The sequence below is a fragment of the Palaemon carinicauda genome, chromosome 18, assembly GCF_036898095.1.
Source record: "Palaemon carinicauda isolate YSFRI2023 chromosome 18, ASM3689809v2, whole genome shotgun sequence".
Taxonomy (NCBI): domain Eukaryota; kingdom Metazoa; phylum Arthropoda; class Malacostraca; order Decapoda; family Palaemonidae; genus Palaemon; species Palaemon carinicauda.
The window spans coordinates 106,452,601-106,469,529 of NC_090742.1; the positions used below are offsets into that span (position 1 = coordinate 106,452,601).

The 16,929-nt window shown below is 33.7% G+C and overlaps 1 protein-coding gene across 12 annotated transcripts in view; it reads left to right on the forward strand.

Moving 5' to 3' along the window:
- The window catches only part of Dmtn (transmembrane and coiled-coil domain 2 protein Dmtn), a 662,916-nt gene that overhangs the window by 598,352 nt on the left and 47,635 nt on the right, over nt 1–16,929 (forward strand). For 11 of the 12 annotated variants that reach the window (XM_068392641.1, XM_068392644.1, XM_068392643.1 and 8 more), the window contains 4 exons: nt 1,204–1,402; nt 2,128–2,356; nt 10,831–10,875; nt 11,314–11,586. In XM_068392641.1, coding sequence (XP_068248742.1) covers nt 1,204–1,402; nt 2,128–2,356; nt 10,831–10,875; nt 11,314–11,586 — 746 coding nt within the window. The remainder of the gene's footprint in view (nt 1–1,203; nt 1,403–2,127; nt 2,357–10,830; nt 10,876–11,313; nt 11,587–16,929) is intronic. The other variant, XM_068392640.1, reaches the window with a different exon arrangement.

Below are 16,929 nucleotides of genomic sequence, written 5' to 3' on the forward strand. Positions count from 1 at the left end.
TATATATATATATATATATATATATATATATATATATATATATATATATATATATATATATATATATATATATATATATATATATATAAATCTTACATATTTTATATTAAAACACATGGGCCTTGTAAAACTGAAATGACCGAATAATGTATTTCATTGTTTTATTTTTCTTGGTGGCTACAATTTTATTGCCAATCTTTTTTCTATTGTGTGTGTGTATATATATATATATATATATATATATATATATATATATATATATATATATATATATATATATATATATATATATATATATATATATATATATATATATATATATATATATATATAAACCAACCAAGAGATTAAGAGAGCAGGCAGCATTTGGAGGTGGGTACTCAACAACTGACCATATCCATGTAATTAACCACATAAAGTATATATATATATATATATATATATATATATATATATATATATATATATATATATATATATATATATATATATATATATATATATATATATATATATGCAATAGAAAAAAGATAGGTAATAAAATGGCAACCACCAAGAAAAATAAAACAATGAAATACATTATTCGGTCATTTCAGTTTTATAAGGTCAATGTGTTTCAATACAGAATATGTAAGATATCTGTGAAAGTTATGAATAGAATCATTAAAATGGTTTTGCTGAAAACTTTATTTTATTTCATTATGTACAATTTGAGTCTTTTCTTGAATGTCATATCTCTCATAGATGTATGCGCACCATAACTTGAATTGCCTTTTGAGGTTTCTTGACCAACATCACATCCTTTTCCATCCTTTCTAAAAGAGACCGGTCCGTGGAAGATTTTCCTCATCTTTCATTCTTAGCCAAAGTTAGTTACAAATAATAGATTCAATAACTTGATAAGTCAAGAATAGGATTATGTTTAGTGCATAAGTCATCATGAAATTAGTTGCTCTTTAATATATATTCATTTTAATTGAAGAGGTTATCATACAATCATATAGCCCTTATATAGTATATCTTAGAGCCATATTTTTACATTTTAGGTTGCATATATTCGTCATAGTTATTGCTTGAAGTTGTTACAATAAATTCTTTTAATTATTTTTACTGTTCTTTTATGTTTGAAACTTAAGGATGAGACTAGTAATTCTGTCCTGACCTTTTTAAGCACATTGGTAATTTCAATATTGTCCCTTTCAGGAGACAGTCCCTTCATCAGGTGTATCCAATGGATCAGGAGAGCTTGTGGATGCTTTGCGTCAAGGTGACAATGGAGCAGGCATTGATGAAGACGACCATGCACAGCATGTCCAGCGGACAAGGGAAGTCCTTGACCACATTCAGGCAAAGATACAGAAAACTAAAGACCTTATCAAAGAGGAACAAAAAGCACGAGACGGTCAGTATATCAACGTGATAGGTTATAATATTGCATTCTTTTCACATTTTATATAAATTTGTTGATATTCAGTAAACAGTAAAATTAATGATTAATCTTATAAGAAATGTTCATTGTAATTTCAATGATTTCTGTATTATGCCAGTCTTATTTATTCTATCTGAATCTGAGGTCAAGATTTTTAATTGGGAAATTATGAAAGTAAAAATTATCGTTAGAGTCAATAAAAGATGATATTTTGAAATTGTATTTTCTTTAAAGAACTGTCCCAATCATGATCACTTTTGATTTGAGTTTCCTTGTATTATCTACATTGCATTTTTTATTTAAAAGTGACTTCCTTTTGTTTTCCTTGTGATTGCAGATAACAGGAAACAGCAGCGCAAGCAAAAAATCAATTGGTTTATGCAAAAAATATGTAGTAGGGAATTTGTTTAAAACTGGCTTAAACATTTTATTAGACATTTCAATTAATAAATGGAAGTTTGTTGCATCATGGTTGATTTTTTCTGTATGCCATTAAAACTAGCAACTGTCTGTAGTATATGCAGGGAATCTGCTTATTTTGACATTTTAATTATAGTAGGTTGTCATGAGAATGCATAGAGCATTAGCACCAGAAGGTATAGGGGCTGTGTAAATCCTGTTGACTACGTAGCTACCTACCTTTCTAATTCTTTTTTTTTATTATGAACACTAGTCATATAGTTATTTTTTATTTCCAGAAAATGTCAACGAATACCTTAAACTTGCTGCCAATGCCGACCGACAGCAGTTGGCTCGCATTAAGGCAGTATTTGAGAAAAAGAACCAAAAATCAGCCGCCTTGATACAACAGTTACAGAAGAAACTTGAAAATTACCAGAAAAGACTACGTGAAATTGAAACTCATGGCTTAATCATTGCCCACCGACAGCCAAAAGAGGTCCTTCGTGATATGGGCCAAGGTCTCAAGTAAGTCTTGATAGAAAACTTATGTTATGATGAATGTTGTTTGAATATGCAGTATTTTCAACATTTAACAAGCATGTGCTACATTTTATGCAGGTATAGATGTGGGTAATATGTTGGTCTTGGTTGCTTATATACTGTACTGTATGCTGTAAAGTGTGTCATTACAGAAAAGGTGTTGTGCTTGATTCATGTACTGTATGCTTTTTATAAGTGCGTCATTACAGAAAAGGTGTTGTGCCTGTTTCCCTTACCATTAACAATTGTTTATGTCCATCTTTGTGGTTTTGAGATAAATGAACCCATAAAGATTCTTTTTCCAAATTATGCAGATTTTGTTTCACTCACGTCTAGTGCGATTGGTAGAATATCTCACGAATGGATTAACAGAATTCTTTGTACTGAAACTTTTCAGATATTTTTTAGAAGTTCTTTTAATTTCTTATGTAATAAAGTATATGAATAAATTTCTTTAAGGATGGACCATGCAAGCTGAATACGCTTCATTACTCTTCAGTGTATCTAGTGTAGGGACTGCCCTCTATTATTAGAGATAACTTAGCTGACTGTGACATAGGTAACTCATAATACATAGCCTACAACTAAAATAATCTGTGAGAAAAACTTACGATGCCAAGGTTTCATTGAACATATCAAGATACATACTGTACATACATATACCAAGGCACTTCCCCCAGTTTTGGGGGTAGCCGACATCAAACAAAAGAAGCAAAAAAAAGGGGACCTCTCCTCTCACCGTTCCCCCCAGCCTGACAAGGGACTCAACCGAGTTTGGCTGGTACTGCTAGGGTGCCACAGCCCACCCTCCCCCGTTATCCACCACAGATGAAGCTTCATAACGCTGAATCCCCTACTGCTGCTACCTCCGCGGTCATCTAAGGCACCGGAGGGAGCAGCAAGGCCTACCGGAACTGCGTCACAATCGCTCGCCATTCATTCCTATTTCTAGCACGCACTCTTGCCTCTCACATCTATCCTCCTATCACACAGAGCTTTCTTCACTCAATCCATCCACCCAAACCTTGGCCTTCCTCTTGTACTTCTCCCTTCAACTCTTGCATTCATCACCTTCTTTAGCAGACAGGCATTTTCCATTCTCTCAACATGGCCAAACCACCTCAACACATTCATATCCACTCTGGCTGCTAACTCATTTCCTACACCCGTTCTCACCCTCACCACTTCGTTTCTAGCCCTATCTACTCGAGATACACCAGCCATACTCCTTAGACACTTCATCTCAAACACATTCAATTTCTGTCTCTCCGTCACTTTCATTCCCCACAACTCTGATCTATACATCACAGTTGGTATAATCACTTTCTCATACAGAACTCTCTTTACATTCATGCCCAACCCTCTATTTTTTACTACTCCCTTAACTGCTCCCAACACTTTGCATCCTTCATTCACTCGCTGACGTACATCTGCTTCCACTCCACCATTTGCTGCAACAACAGACCCCAAGTACTTAAATTGATCCACCTCCTCAAGTAACACTCCATTCATCATGACATTCAACCTTGCACCACCTTCCCTTCTCGTACATCTCATAACCTTACTCTTACCCACATTAACTCTCAACTTCCTTCTCTCACACACCCTTCCAAATTCTGTCACTAATCGGCCAAACTTCTCTTCCGCGTCTGCAACCAGTACAGTATCATCCCCAAACAACAACTGATTTACCTCCCATTCATGGTCATTCTCGTCTACTAGTTTCAATCCTCGTCCAAGCACTCGAGCATTCACCTCTCTCACCACTCCATCAACATACAAGTTAAACAACCACGGCGGCATCACACATCCCTGTCTCAGCCCTACTCTCAAGATGTGGGTAAATAATTAGGAGGATACTTCAGTGTATACTTATAGTCCACTGACTGTAGCAATTTATGGTAATTTATTTTTAACATAATAAATTTAGGTTTTAAATTGCTTAATAGCATCACAGAATTAACCCCCAAAATTAGGCAGTTGTCACCTTCATACTTTGTGCAAATAGGAGTTTATTTTATGTTATATTATTTTGTAATCTAGATGGAAAATGTTTTGGGTCTGACTCAATGAATAAGTTTATATAGTCATGTGCATTATTAATACTCATAGTATGAAAAATGTCTTATTGAAAGTACTATACAGTAAGAAATATAAAGAAAAGGACGGCTAGTCACGAAAAATAAGAAAACTTATTTTGTTTGAAGTTGAAGCCAGTATCGCTGATACATAGAAAGTTATCGGTTACAGCAATGTTGACACAACAATTTGCTGTTTTACGAGTTCAGATAATCAATTAGGATCATCATTTATGAGAAATTCTCTAACTTAGAGTTCTTTTAGGTCTATAACTTGAATAGTTTTAAGAGTACTAGTGACCAAACTCGAGGTGGTAACAGAGTTATTAATGAAAGTCAAAAGATTAAATAATATGGATGGCTTACAAAAATATAACTTATTATAAATTTAAATGAAATATACAATTCTTACAAATTGTATATAAAATGGTTTCAAGCAGGTTTCACTGAACAGATTACGTAATCATATAAATTATAACTCGATCCACACTTGCCTGAGCTAAATCATGAGAAATCTAAAAAAAATTATTTTATTTAGGAAATACAGAAGATGCTTATGTGATGCTACAGACAGAGCTCAGGTCCAAATTATACAGTTCGGGACAACTTAATTTCACTAACAGCAAGTTATGTAAAAGTTTAGATGTAGTAATTAGACCAAGTGAAAAAACAGTGATTATACAGAGTTCTTAACACTTCGATTGGTTAAAGCAATTCAAACATAAAAATGCACTAGGCTTAAAGCCTTAGACAGTTGTATTAACTCTTGAGTTACATAAGCAATTCAAGTGCAAAATTTCACTCAGCTTTAACAGGTATGAATGTTTTAATATTTCCTCAAAACAGTTCACAATCAAATCAAGTTAAAATACCATGGAGATTAGTGATGTCAAATAGAACAGAGGTATCAGAGCCGAAGGGGAAACTTAGCTATGATCTGCTTCCCGGAGAATGCATAGTTGATTTCAAGTTCCGAGAGAGGTGTGCCTATGCAATGCAAAGCTTACCTTTACACACCCCCATGGGTATGTATTTTATGGCTGTTTCATGTGATACATCACAAAACCTTGGGCCCAAAATGTTCTTGAGGATCTTAGTAATAAAAGAATAACATTTACATAATTTTAGTAGATATTACTAAAATAATTCTTATTCACCTGATAAAAATACTATCACAAAGAAACCCCTATTAATGTACTAAGATATAACAATTTGTGAATCGCTGTTCTGTTTTTGAATGACTTCACTTCCTTTCCAACTTTCATGTATGCAGGATTCTATCCATTCTAAACCCTTCTTGATTTCCTACATTGCATTAGATATTCCTGCACTCTAGTAAAACACACAGCATTAGATTTTTATGCATCTTAGTAGATTCATTAAAAATCACAATTCATTTATGTAATTGATATACTGTTCATTATTCCCTCTCTATTTCACGGCTGATGTTTTACAGCCTTGGTGCATTGTGGTTTTTTAAATATACAGTACGTAGGTTTTTTCAATCATGGATTTTCTGCTAAATCGCTCAAACCCGCAAGATACGAGAAAGTGTAAATTCTGATATAAACACCGAGTCTCGAACTCCTGCCTTTTCTGTACTGTACTCAGTTGAGATCTTACAAGGCACGTAATTGGCTGACAGGCATGAGTCAACCAAGGAGAGCATGGAGATTTGTATCCTGGGAGCAGATTGGCCATGGAGCATAGCGTCACCTTACAGCATCTCGCCTTGTAGCTTCTGACAAAGGCGCATCAGTTGTGTTTACGGCATGTTGCTGAAAATTGTTCCTACGTTTGGTGTAGTTTTGGTGGGATTTTATTTTTGTTTCAAGTCTTACGATGCTGCCCAAACTCCATGTTCCTTCTGGTAGTGAGCCTAAGCAGCAAACATGTTAAAAGAAGGCAGAAGTTTCACTTCAGTGGTAGGATGCCATTGCAACTTTAACGAGTTGAAAATTTGCTACATTAAGAAAGACAAAAAAATATCAGGAAGACTGCCTCAATAAATTTCATGAGAGCAGTGAAGAGAGTGGTTTCTTCCCTCAAAAAGATGGTAGTAAGGATTGAATGTACTGGAAGCTCTCATTTGTTGTGCAGTTAACAGCATCATTAATTTTTACTGCACAGCTAATTTATCGTCGTCGTCATAATTTAAGCCAGGAACCAATATGTTCAAGGTTGAGTAGAACCCCATACTCGCACACACACACAGAAATGTAAAATTAAAACTGCTTTATAATCAGGTACTGTAACTTTTAATAATGTTTAAGTGCTTTTTCACAGTTTACTGTACACAAAGAAATTTTTCATAATTACAACTCTACTGTATAATACTATATAAGAGTGTGGGAAAAGATATTACTGATAGAGGGTGGTTTGATATAAATAGGGGGAGGTTTATAAATACTTTAAAAAACTGTATACGTGAATAAGGAAATAAATAGGGCGTCGCTACTTAACAGATTTTCACCCATTGCAGCGGGTGGCCAAAACCAATTACAGTACTATCAGCGTTATATAAGGTTTACTGTGCAGTATACACTGTGTATATGACTGAGCAATTACTTAACAATAACTTGATGATAATAATGATAGATATAAATGACTCGTATCACCATAATTATTTTAAGCCATTTAGACATACTTATAAATCCTCATTACGTAAGATTATTTCTAACACTATGCATAAGTGATGAAACTTCTCCACTACCCTGGGATTTTTCCTTAAGTTTCAGTTTTAGAATTTATTTTACTGTCATTATGTCTTTCTAAATTTAAGGTTAAGAAAGTGTAAAGAATTTTTATATTTAAAGGTTTATCATTCAATTTATTCTTAATTTATTTGATTCATAAAACATTAAATTTCGTATCTATGCTGTTTATTACCAACCAGTTTCTAAATGATTTTAATTGGGGCAATATTCATTTTATGATTAATTTTGGAAGCTATGACATTCCATTATTAGCATACATACATATACCAAGGCACTTCCCCCAGTTTTGGGGGGTAGCCTGGGTCATTGGGTCAATGAAACCATAATTGTTTCAAGTCTTCATTCCTGTTTTACCTTTGTAGGTAGACAAACATTTTATTAATATGAATAACTTGTAACCCATAGGCGATTGAATGAGTAAGAAAATATTTCAAGTGTTTTCATTATACATTTGTTGCTCATCATCTGTTTCTGATAAGATTGCAAGCCCCAGTATAGATGCCCTAATTTGTGAATGATAGCATAGCCCAGATGAATATATAGTACTACTCACTTTTTAAATAAGTACTGCACATTTATAGGGTACCAAATGTTTTTAAATTATACGTCAGATTAATCTGGAGGACATTTCAAAAGGGAATATTGTGGTAATCGAGTTGATATACCAGTACAGTAATTAAATAGATGGGCTGATGTTCTGACAGACACATCATTAAAATTTAGCATAGCATCACCCATTACTCACCATAATACTGTATTTCCTTCATGTTACTTAAGATGGCTGGCCAGTTAATGCTATTTTTTTAAGGACAGGACTTTGACATTCATACCACTTTATAAGGTGACTTAGGACATCTCCAAACTGCATAGGATTTTTTGCCTCTGACCTTTGGTTTTGCGACGCCTGGCGATATACAGTATCCTGAAAATGAGTGTTTTTCAAATTCTATCTCCTCCCTTGATAATTAATATTAAGACCTGGGATGACTACCTTATATAGACCAGATGTAGACCACCAATCAAATAGAGATTTTTTTTCTAAAAGTATTTATTGGTAGATGTGATTTTTTTCATTATGGTAAAAAAATATATCGGAGAAAAAAATTAAGAAGAAAAATATGATAACAAATTGGAAAAAAGGGTTCTATTTGATTGTTTTATATTGTCTTTCTAAGTTATATACAAAATTTCAATGCTATATCTTTAAAACTAAGGGTAAGATAGAATTTGAAGGACAATATAAATTTATATACAGTATAGTTTTGAGATACAAGCTTTCAAAGTTTTTCTTTATATTTTACAAAGACAATATTAATAAAACATGATTATTATGATTTTTATTTTTTTTTGGAAATTAATAAACCAAAACAATGTTGTTTATCATAATTTAATCATAAATGAAGATCCCTTTGCTCAGTATCTTGCTTCGTTAGGCTCCTGGTCAGACGAGACGGTCACTCCTTCAACCTTCACTAACTCCGCTAATACTGTATTGCTGATATTATCCACTTCTGAATTCTTATTAGAGTCTATTCACTTCTTCCTTATGTTAGCGAGATGCTGAAATTGTCTTTTCCTCTTTGGCATGATGAAGTTCTTGCTGAAACCAAGAAAGACGGACGTAAAAACGAGCGAATGTCAGAGGTCAAACTCAAACGTGTACTCTCTCTGAGGTTTGTGCTAGCACTGAAGGGTATAATAATAATTTTGTCTTGCGAGTCATGGAATCTATACAGAGGCCATTACTCACAATTTTTTTTTATATTAAAATGTAATAATTATCAAAATTTACGATAACAGAAGCAATACTGCATTTTCATTTAGGGATCACAGTTTTTGACTTATTTAGTTATTTTTACTAATTACCCGGTAACTATGAAAGTAAGAGGACTTTTGAAAAAATATTTTGTATACACATTCTCCATTGCCATACAAAGCTCCGTGAATTTTTTCAGGATTTTGTGTTTTTCGTCGTATACCCCCATATACTGCCTTACTGGCCAGGCCCCTTAATGAATGTGTAAGCTATATCAGTTACATCACTACTTAAAAGTCCTTAACTGTGATTTATGTGCTTATCTTACATGCTTCATCCTTCAGTAAATTAGGAGTCCTCAATTAGTAAATAATGAACTTCAAGTTAGTAAACCCACATCAATAATTTGTTGGCCTTTAATAAATATTGTTATTACAGATTATGATATGATGATGATAAAAACAATGACCAATTCTATCTCACTTTGTGTACAAATGACTTTCATACTTTTCTTGTATGTTTTCCCATTCAATCTACTGTAATTTAGGGCTGAAATGTGATGAAAACTTTTCTAAAAAAAAAAAAAAAGATATATTGAAAATGGTGTTTAAAGTAATACAAGTGATTTTCAATGAAGATTTTTGGTGTAGGCTACAGTACAGGTATCTTTATTCTCATTCACCTTTTCTCTTTTTTTCAAATGTAATATAATAAGACAAAATTTTTCTACTAAAATGAGTGAAAATTTATCATAATAGAATTAATAGTAACTCGCATTCCTGTGTTAAAATTGAAAAAAAATTGTATGTTATTTGAGGTTTAAGCAAAGGCTATGGACATATCCAAGCATTTGCACCAAGGAAATGTCAAGATAGTTAATTGGACTTTTCACATATGATAACTAGATAAAGGTGATAAAGTGGGGAAGGGTGAAAGCACTTATTTACTGTACTTGATGCTAGTATGTGACTTGACACCAGGGTGAGCAAATAGGGCAAGTTAGCAGAAGGAACAGTAAGCCAGAGATTAATCAAATAGACTTATTGTTAAAATAGCCAGCATATGAGTAAAGTTTCAACATTAAACATTGCCAGTTTTTTTAATAAGAATGATGAAATTCTCCAATAAGTAATTGACACCATAAAAAGGAGTCCAATAATAGAATGGGAGAACTACACTGGACTGTACTGTATTTCTGAATCAAAGCAAGTCAAATTAGCAGGATTAAATTTTCAAAATTCTGCGGAAACTTATCCAAGATGTATGTTTCATGTTTTATAGAAATATATAGAAATACTTGCAGCTATTTTAATTTAAGCTACTACAGTAAATACATGCAAATGTTAATTCTTTAGTTACATGGTTGTTGATACAGTATTTGAAATACATTATCAAGCTTAATGGTTTGAAATATAAAAGCTCATGTGATTAGTATTATAATCCTACAATAGCCCCTTTTCTGTGTATTGAGACAGTTTACCTTTTCAGATCAAGTAAATGTAAGACCTTTTTTTTTTATTAGTGCAAAGTTTATGAATGATTGTACACTATACTTAATAGCTTGGGTATTTTTGTATTCAGTATATATTTACTTACCCTTAAATAGCTTAGAGTGAGATAGAACAGCATGAAGAGCATTACAAAAAATGGCTCTGTTAGAGTGGATTTTTTAAGTGACTTTCAGCACTTTCATTTTCATATAGTAATGTATTTTTCTCGGGATAGGCCTGCGCGTGATTGACATGTTTCAATGCTTTTTTAATGTATGAATTTCTTTTATAGTTGATTTTTGTAAATGTGGCTCTTACACCTCAGTAGATAATGTTGAATATTATTGTTGGTTTAGCATGTTTGTTTTTGGTTGTGTTCCTGCCCCAGTATTTCAATCCCTGCTTGTACTTACTTCAGGAATGTCGGGGGTAACATTCGTGATGGGATCACTGGACTGTCAGGGTAAGTAAACCTCAAATATGTGGGCTCTTTCATTGCTAAGTTTACAGTAATTGCTTTAATGCATTAAATTTTTTTAAATTAGGATATGCATTTGCTCTTATGTAATATTTTTCAAAACATAAAAAGATTAAGCTTAAAAGTTTCTGGCTATTTTTACATTTCAAGATATTACTGAAAGAATATATGCAGTGCTGGATCTCTATTTCAGCTATTCTTGGCTTTGTCTTGGCATGTTTCCAGTGCTACCTCTATAGTATTAAATTTTTAGCTTTATAAAGACAAATCCATTTATTGTCCCTTTGTTTTTCATGCCTAAGTAATTTGTAATTTAGTCGTGTCATGCTTGCACTGCTTTTTTTAAATTACCTTCAATATATATTGGTGATTTACATCACTTTCCCCGCCATAGAATTGAAGTTGTTCTGGAATTTTTACCAGGACGGTGATAAACAAGCCAAAGGAGATAGCTCATCTTATAAAGAACAAGTTTGGATCTGCTGATAATATCAAGGAACTATCTGTGGAAGAGGACCGCGATGAGGAACGAACCCATCATGGCTCAGCCACACTTCCAGCTGGTGCTGGTCTTGTTCCTCCCACTTCATCAATGGCAGGTGTTGGGGGAGGAGGAGGATCAGGAGGAGGGGGAGGAGTAGGAGGAAGTGGAGGAGGAGGCATCCATCACCATCACAATGCCTCAAATCTCACTGGGTGGGTATTTTTGGGAACATTATATATAGTTATTGGTTGTAGGCTTAGTTTGCTAATTGTCATCATTAAAATATGGTATGCTATTCTAGAAAAGATGGTAAGCATCAGTAAATTATAGAGATTTCAAGTTGTCTCAAAAGAAAAGCAAAAGATGAGGTTGAATAAAAGACTTCTCAAAATTTCAAGGGAACCAAAATATATCATAGGAAAACGGGGTAATAATCAACTTTACCTATATAACTCACTGTCCTAAGATTCAAAGTTTTTGTTTGGCATCTTTGAATGCAAAAACAAAAATGGATGTTTAGTTTATTAAATACTAATAGGTTCTAGATCTTGAAATTATATGTAGATCCAATAATATTTAATCTTGTTGAAATGATTTCTAAATTTCAAGCTTCATATGCTAAGGTCCCAAATTCATCTGGGTTAAAACAGTTCTGGCTTAGTAATTATGAGCTAAAATATAATTTTCTTCACTCGCAGTAGGTTTATTTTTTATCATCCTAAATTTTGTTTATAAGGGGAAATTTAGAAATTTAAATATTTGTATAGTATTGTTTAAAGATTATAAACAACAAATTTATAAACTTAAATAGCCAAGAACAGAAATTTCTATACTACTTTGTTACAGATATTTAGAAAACAAAACCAGTAGAGATTTATATTTCTGAAACTATGAAAATGTAAGATAAATATCTGCTCTAATGAATTTTATGATATCGTCTTTAAGTGGACTTGCTACCTTGAATTTTCATGGGAACTTTTCAGGCATCGAAAAGTCAGTTAATTGGTTTATGCGGAGGAAACTATATTGTATAATACCCCCTAAGAAGTTTCATTCTATTATTTGGAAGCTTAGAAGCTTGCTAGTCTAACTTCATTACATTAGGGTTAGACAACTTGCAAACCACCTGAAACTTCAAACCCTTCCCTGTTTTTCAGCAGCTGATCCTGCTATCGCTAGATAATTACGCTATAAACGTAAAAAGAATTCCTGCGTTTAGATATTAATTTAGTTAATATGCTATAATCTGTTATCACATTTTCTTCCTGCAAATGTTTTTAATTTTAGATGCACAGACTGTCAAGGTAAACAAAAAAAAATTTCTAATTTATCAAAGTAACAAACATCGATAAAGAATAAGAAAAATATTTAATGCTCAGTCTTAAAAATAAGATGTCAGACTAGAGCAAAGTTTAATCCCATTTAAAGAAAAAGAGTTTTGCAAGCAGTTCTAATCTTACTGTGTAAAGTACAACAGGTGACTTAAGGTAATCAAATTGCCTATTAATTTTTACCTACCTATTGTACATTTCTTGCTTCATTACTTATTGCCTTTTAGTGATACGATATCCACGTGTTTGGCTATAATGTAGAAGTCTATTTACTCCTATTTTATTAAAATTAAGTATACTAGCTTATGATGCCAAGTATACGAAAGCTACGCTAGTAGCTTAGGGCTCTGTTGCGCTCTTTGGTACAGGCTTAACCGGTTTTTTTTCCTAAAGCAGATAGCTTTGTCTCTCATTGTCCAAAGAAAAAGAAATCCTTTTAGATGATGTTTTTGACAGTATAAGCAGAATACTTGTAATCAGAAACTCAATTTTCCTCACTCCTGTTTTCCTGAAGGTAAACTACCTAGTTTACCTTTCCAGTCCCATAAAATTAAAACACTTTTACTGGATCTTGATGCCTATCCTACAGTAGACCCAAATTATATTTTTCCTTTGTTTTTTTATAAAGACAACTGATATCTTAGCTTTCAAATTTTGTTATATTTTGCAAGTTAACAAGAAATTCTTTTTGCACTTGGAGAATTGGTAATGTAGTTACTTTATTAAGGAAATGTGTTTGCTGATTACCTCTTGTTTTCCAGTAACTCCCATTTTGAATTTTTTAACACCTTGGCAAAAGGTCTGAATACATATGCTGATGTTAATTATCTGTTCCTTAGTTTGCATCTTGGCTTTTGCAAAGACCTTGGTGCATGTGATGCCCTTCGTACAGTTTCTAATGTACAGAAGTCTTGTGATTGTGGTCAGTAAGTTTATATGATTGGGCTGTATTTAAGTGATACCATTAACCATGTTAATCATAAGGCTATTGCTTTCAATGTTAAACAGATGGGAGTAGGTGGTGTTTTTGTAGCATCATTATTGAATATTTAAGAAATAGATTGCAAAGAGTAATTATTGATGGGCCCCACAGTGACTGTAGGAATGTAATGTATGGTATCCCTCAGGGTAGTGTTCTCAGCCCATTACATTTCATACTACTGTACTGTATACTGTTTATGCGTGATATGTGGTTTGGCCTGGAAAACAAGCTTATTCGATATGATGGTGATACTATTTTATTTGCATCAATTCCATCACCTGAATATAGCTCTCTTCTTTTCTTTCACACCATTATCCCTAAATTAAGGGGTCAGTTATCTGATACTCCCTCTTTTACCAAACCTCTTCTCTTCATATCATCCTTCACCTTATCTCACCATCTAATTCTCTGCCTCCCTCTTGATCTTTTCCCCCTAACAGGATCCTCCCAAGCCCTCCTCACTCCCTTCCCACCATCCATCCTCAACATGTGCCCACACCATCTTATTCATTACTCTCTTAGCCTATTTGTAATCTTTATTACACCTGCCATTCTTCTGATTTCATCTAGTATCCTTCTAGTCTCTTTTCCTGTAACTGCTTTACTATAAAGATGATATCCACAGTCCATCTCCCCCTCATGAATCCATACTGATGTTTCCCAATCTTTACAATCTCTCATCTAGTATCCTCTCCAAAACTTTCAAACCATGCTCTGTTAGTTTAATTCCCCTGTAATTACCACATTCCATGATGTCATCTTTCTGCTTTAATATAGATACCATTAGACTCTCCTCTGAGTCTTTAGGCATTATTTTATCTTCCCATATTGCTCTCAATAAACCCAACATCCAATCTTCCCCCTCTGTAGCCAGTATCTTGACCCTTTCACTTGAAAACTCTGATGGACATAGTGCTTTACCATATCTCATTTTACTCAATACCCACTTCACTTCTGTATTCCTTATATTCGTCACTGGCCCCTCCACCCTTTGTGCTTCTCCCAGCTCCTCTCTCTCATATTCAGTATTCAATGGTTGCTCAAAATATTCTTGCCATCTCTTAATGTCATCATCCCTCTGCAATATATTTCCATCTATATCCTTGATGACTACCAGTTGACCCAAATCCTGTCTTTGCCTTTTCCTCAAGTTGGAAATCTTATAAATATCCTTTATCCTTCCTTTGTTCCTAGCCTTTGATTTAACTGCTCTACTGCTCTTCCCATAGCTATACCTACTTTCCTAATGATATCTTTTTCCTCTTCTCTGTACTGTTCCTCTGTTCCCTGTTTCTCTTACTTTCCATCCCTTGAATACCTTTGATTTTCCTTTAACTGATTCTTGCATCTCTCTGTTCTACCACCACTTTTCTCCATTCGACACACCATATCTGCTGGTTCTTCCCACTAATTCCTCTGTTTCCCCTACACATATTTCTTTCATACCCACACAGATATTTTCTACTCTGTTACCCAGTCCAATCTTAGAGTTCCACTGTCTCTCTCACAACCCTCCTAAATTGCGCACACTTTCCTCCTTTAAGGTCCCAGACCTTAATTCTAGACCTCCTCTTTCTCTTCTTAGTTTTTCTACCTCTCATTTTAAAATCAATCACTACCAGATTATGTTTAACACCTGCTTCCGCAAAGATCACTTTACAGTTCGTGTTTTTTGTCTTCTCTACCCAATATGTAATCTGTTTGGCCTTCTACTCCTCCACTTTCATAGGTTATCAGATGCCTATCCAGCTTCTGAAACCAGGTGTCCATACATGCCAATTCAAAACTGAGCCATCGCTAATATATACTCCCCATCCTTATTTCTAATTCCTTACACATGATCTCCATGTACCTCCCCATACACATCCGTTCTCTTCTACACACTACCATTCATGTCTGCTCTTATGATTAGCCTCTCCTCCTCTTTCCCTGTTGTAATAGGTGCCTCAAAGTCTTGTCTAAATAATTATTTTTCTCATTCTTAACTGCCTATCTGAGGGGCGTATGCTGAAATTATATTTATTATCTGATCCCCTATTATCAATGGGATCTTTCAAAGCCTATCATTTATTCTCTTTTCTTCTACCAATTTTTCCTTCTATTTATTACCTATTATGACCCCCAACTCTATTTCTTCTGTCTTGTCACCTCTTGTAATAGAATTTATACCCATTTCCTATCTCTATATTATTATTATTATTATTATTATTATTATTAGCTAAGCTACAACCCTAGTTAGAATTGCAGGATGCAATAAGCCCAAGTACTCCAACAGGAAAAATAGCCTAATGAGGAAAGGAAATAAGGAATCAAATAATCTAAATGAAAGATAATAAACAGTTGAAATGACGTATTTTAAGAACAGTGACAACAATAAATTATTTAATTATTAAATTATAAAAACTTCAAAAAGAGAAGAGGAAAATGAATAAGATATATTAGTATCCTAGTTTACCCTCAAGCAAGAGAACTCTACCCCAAGACAGTGGAAGCCCATGGTATAGAGGCTATGGCACTACCCAAGATTAGATATCAATAGTTTGATTTTGGAGTATCCTTTTCCTAGAAGAACTGCTTACCATAGCTTGAGAGTCTTCTAACCCTACCAAGAGGAAAGTAGTCACTGAACAATTACAGTGCAAAGAAGATCTGTTTGGTAATCTCAGTGTTGTGTGGTCTATGAGGACAGATGAGAATGTGAAAAGAATAGGCTAGAATATTCAGTGCATGTATAGGCAAAAGAAAAATGATCCATTACCTGAGAGAGGGATCCAATGTAGTACTGTCCGGCCAGTCAAAGGACCCAATAACGGTAGTATTTCAACAAGTGGCTGGTGCCCTGGCTAACTTACTACCTATAAAAGTATAATAATAAGCAGGTCAAAAGCAGTGGCCCCTAGATATCTAGATCTTTGCATTGACAATGTCTCTAAATAGAAATATCTTAAAATTTTAGGTGTGATTCTCGAGTACGAACTTACTTTTGAGAAACCCATTCAGTCTGTTTATTTTGTAATTGCACAAAAAATGGCTTATTGAATTTCTGAGAAAGTCTTTTTAAATTTTTGGTTATCAATCTATCTTGAGGAAATGTTTTAATTCTCTCATTCTACCATGTATTGAGTATTGTTCTTCCTGTATAGTCTTCAGCTGCTGACCCATCTTAATTTGTTTGATAAAGTCTTGCTGTCTATCTAATTTTTTATTCCTGATTTGAATACTAATATCTGACAATGTCACTC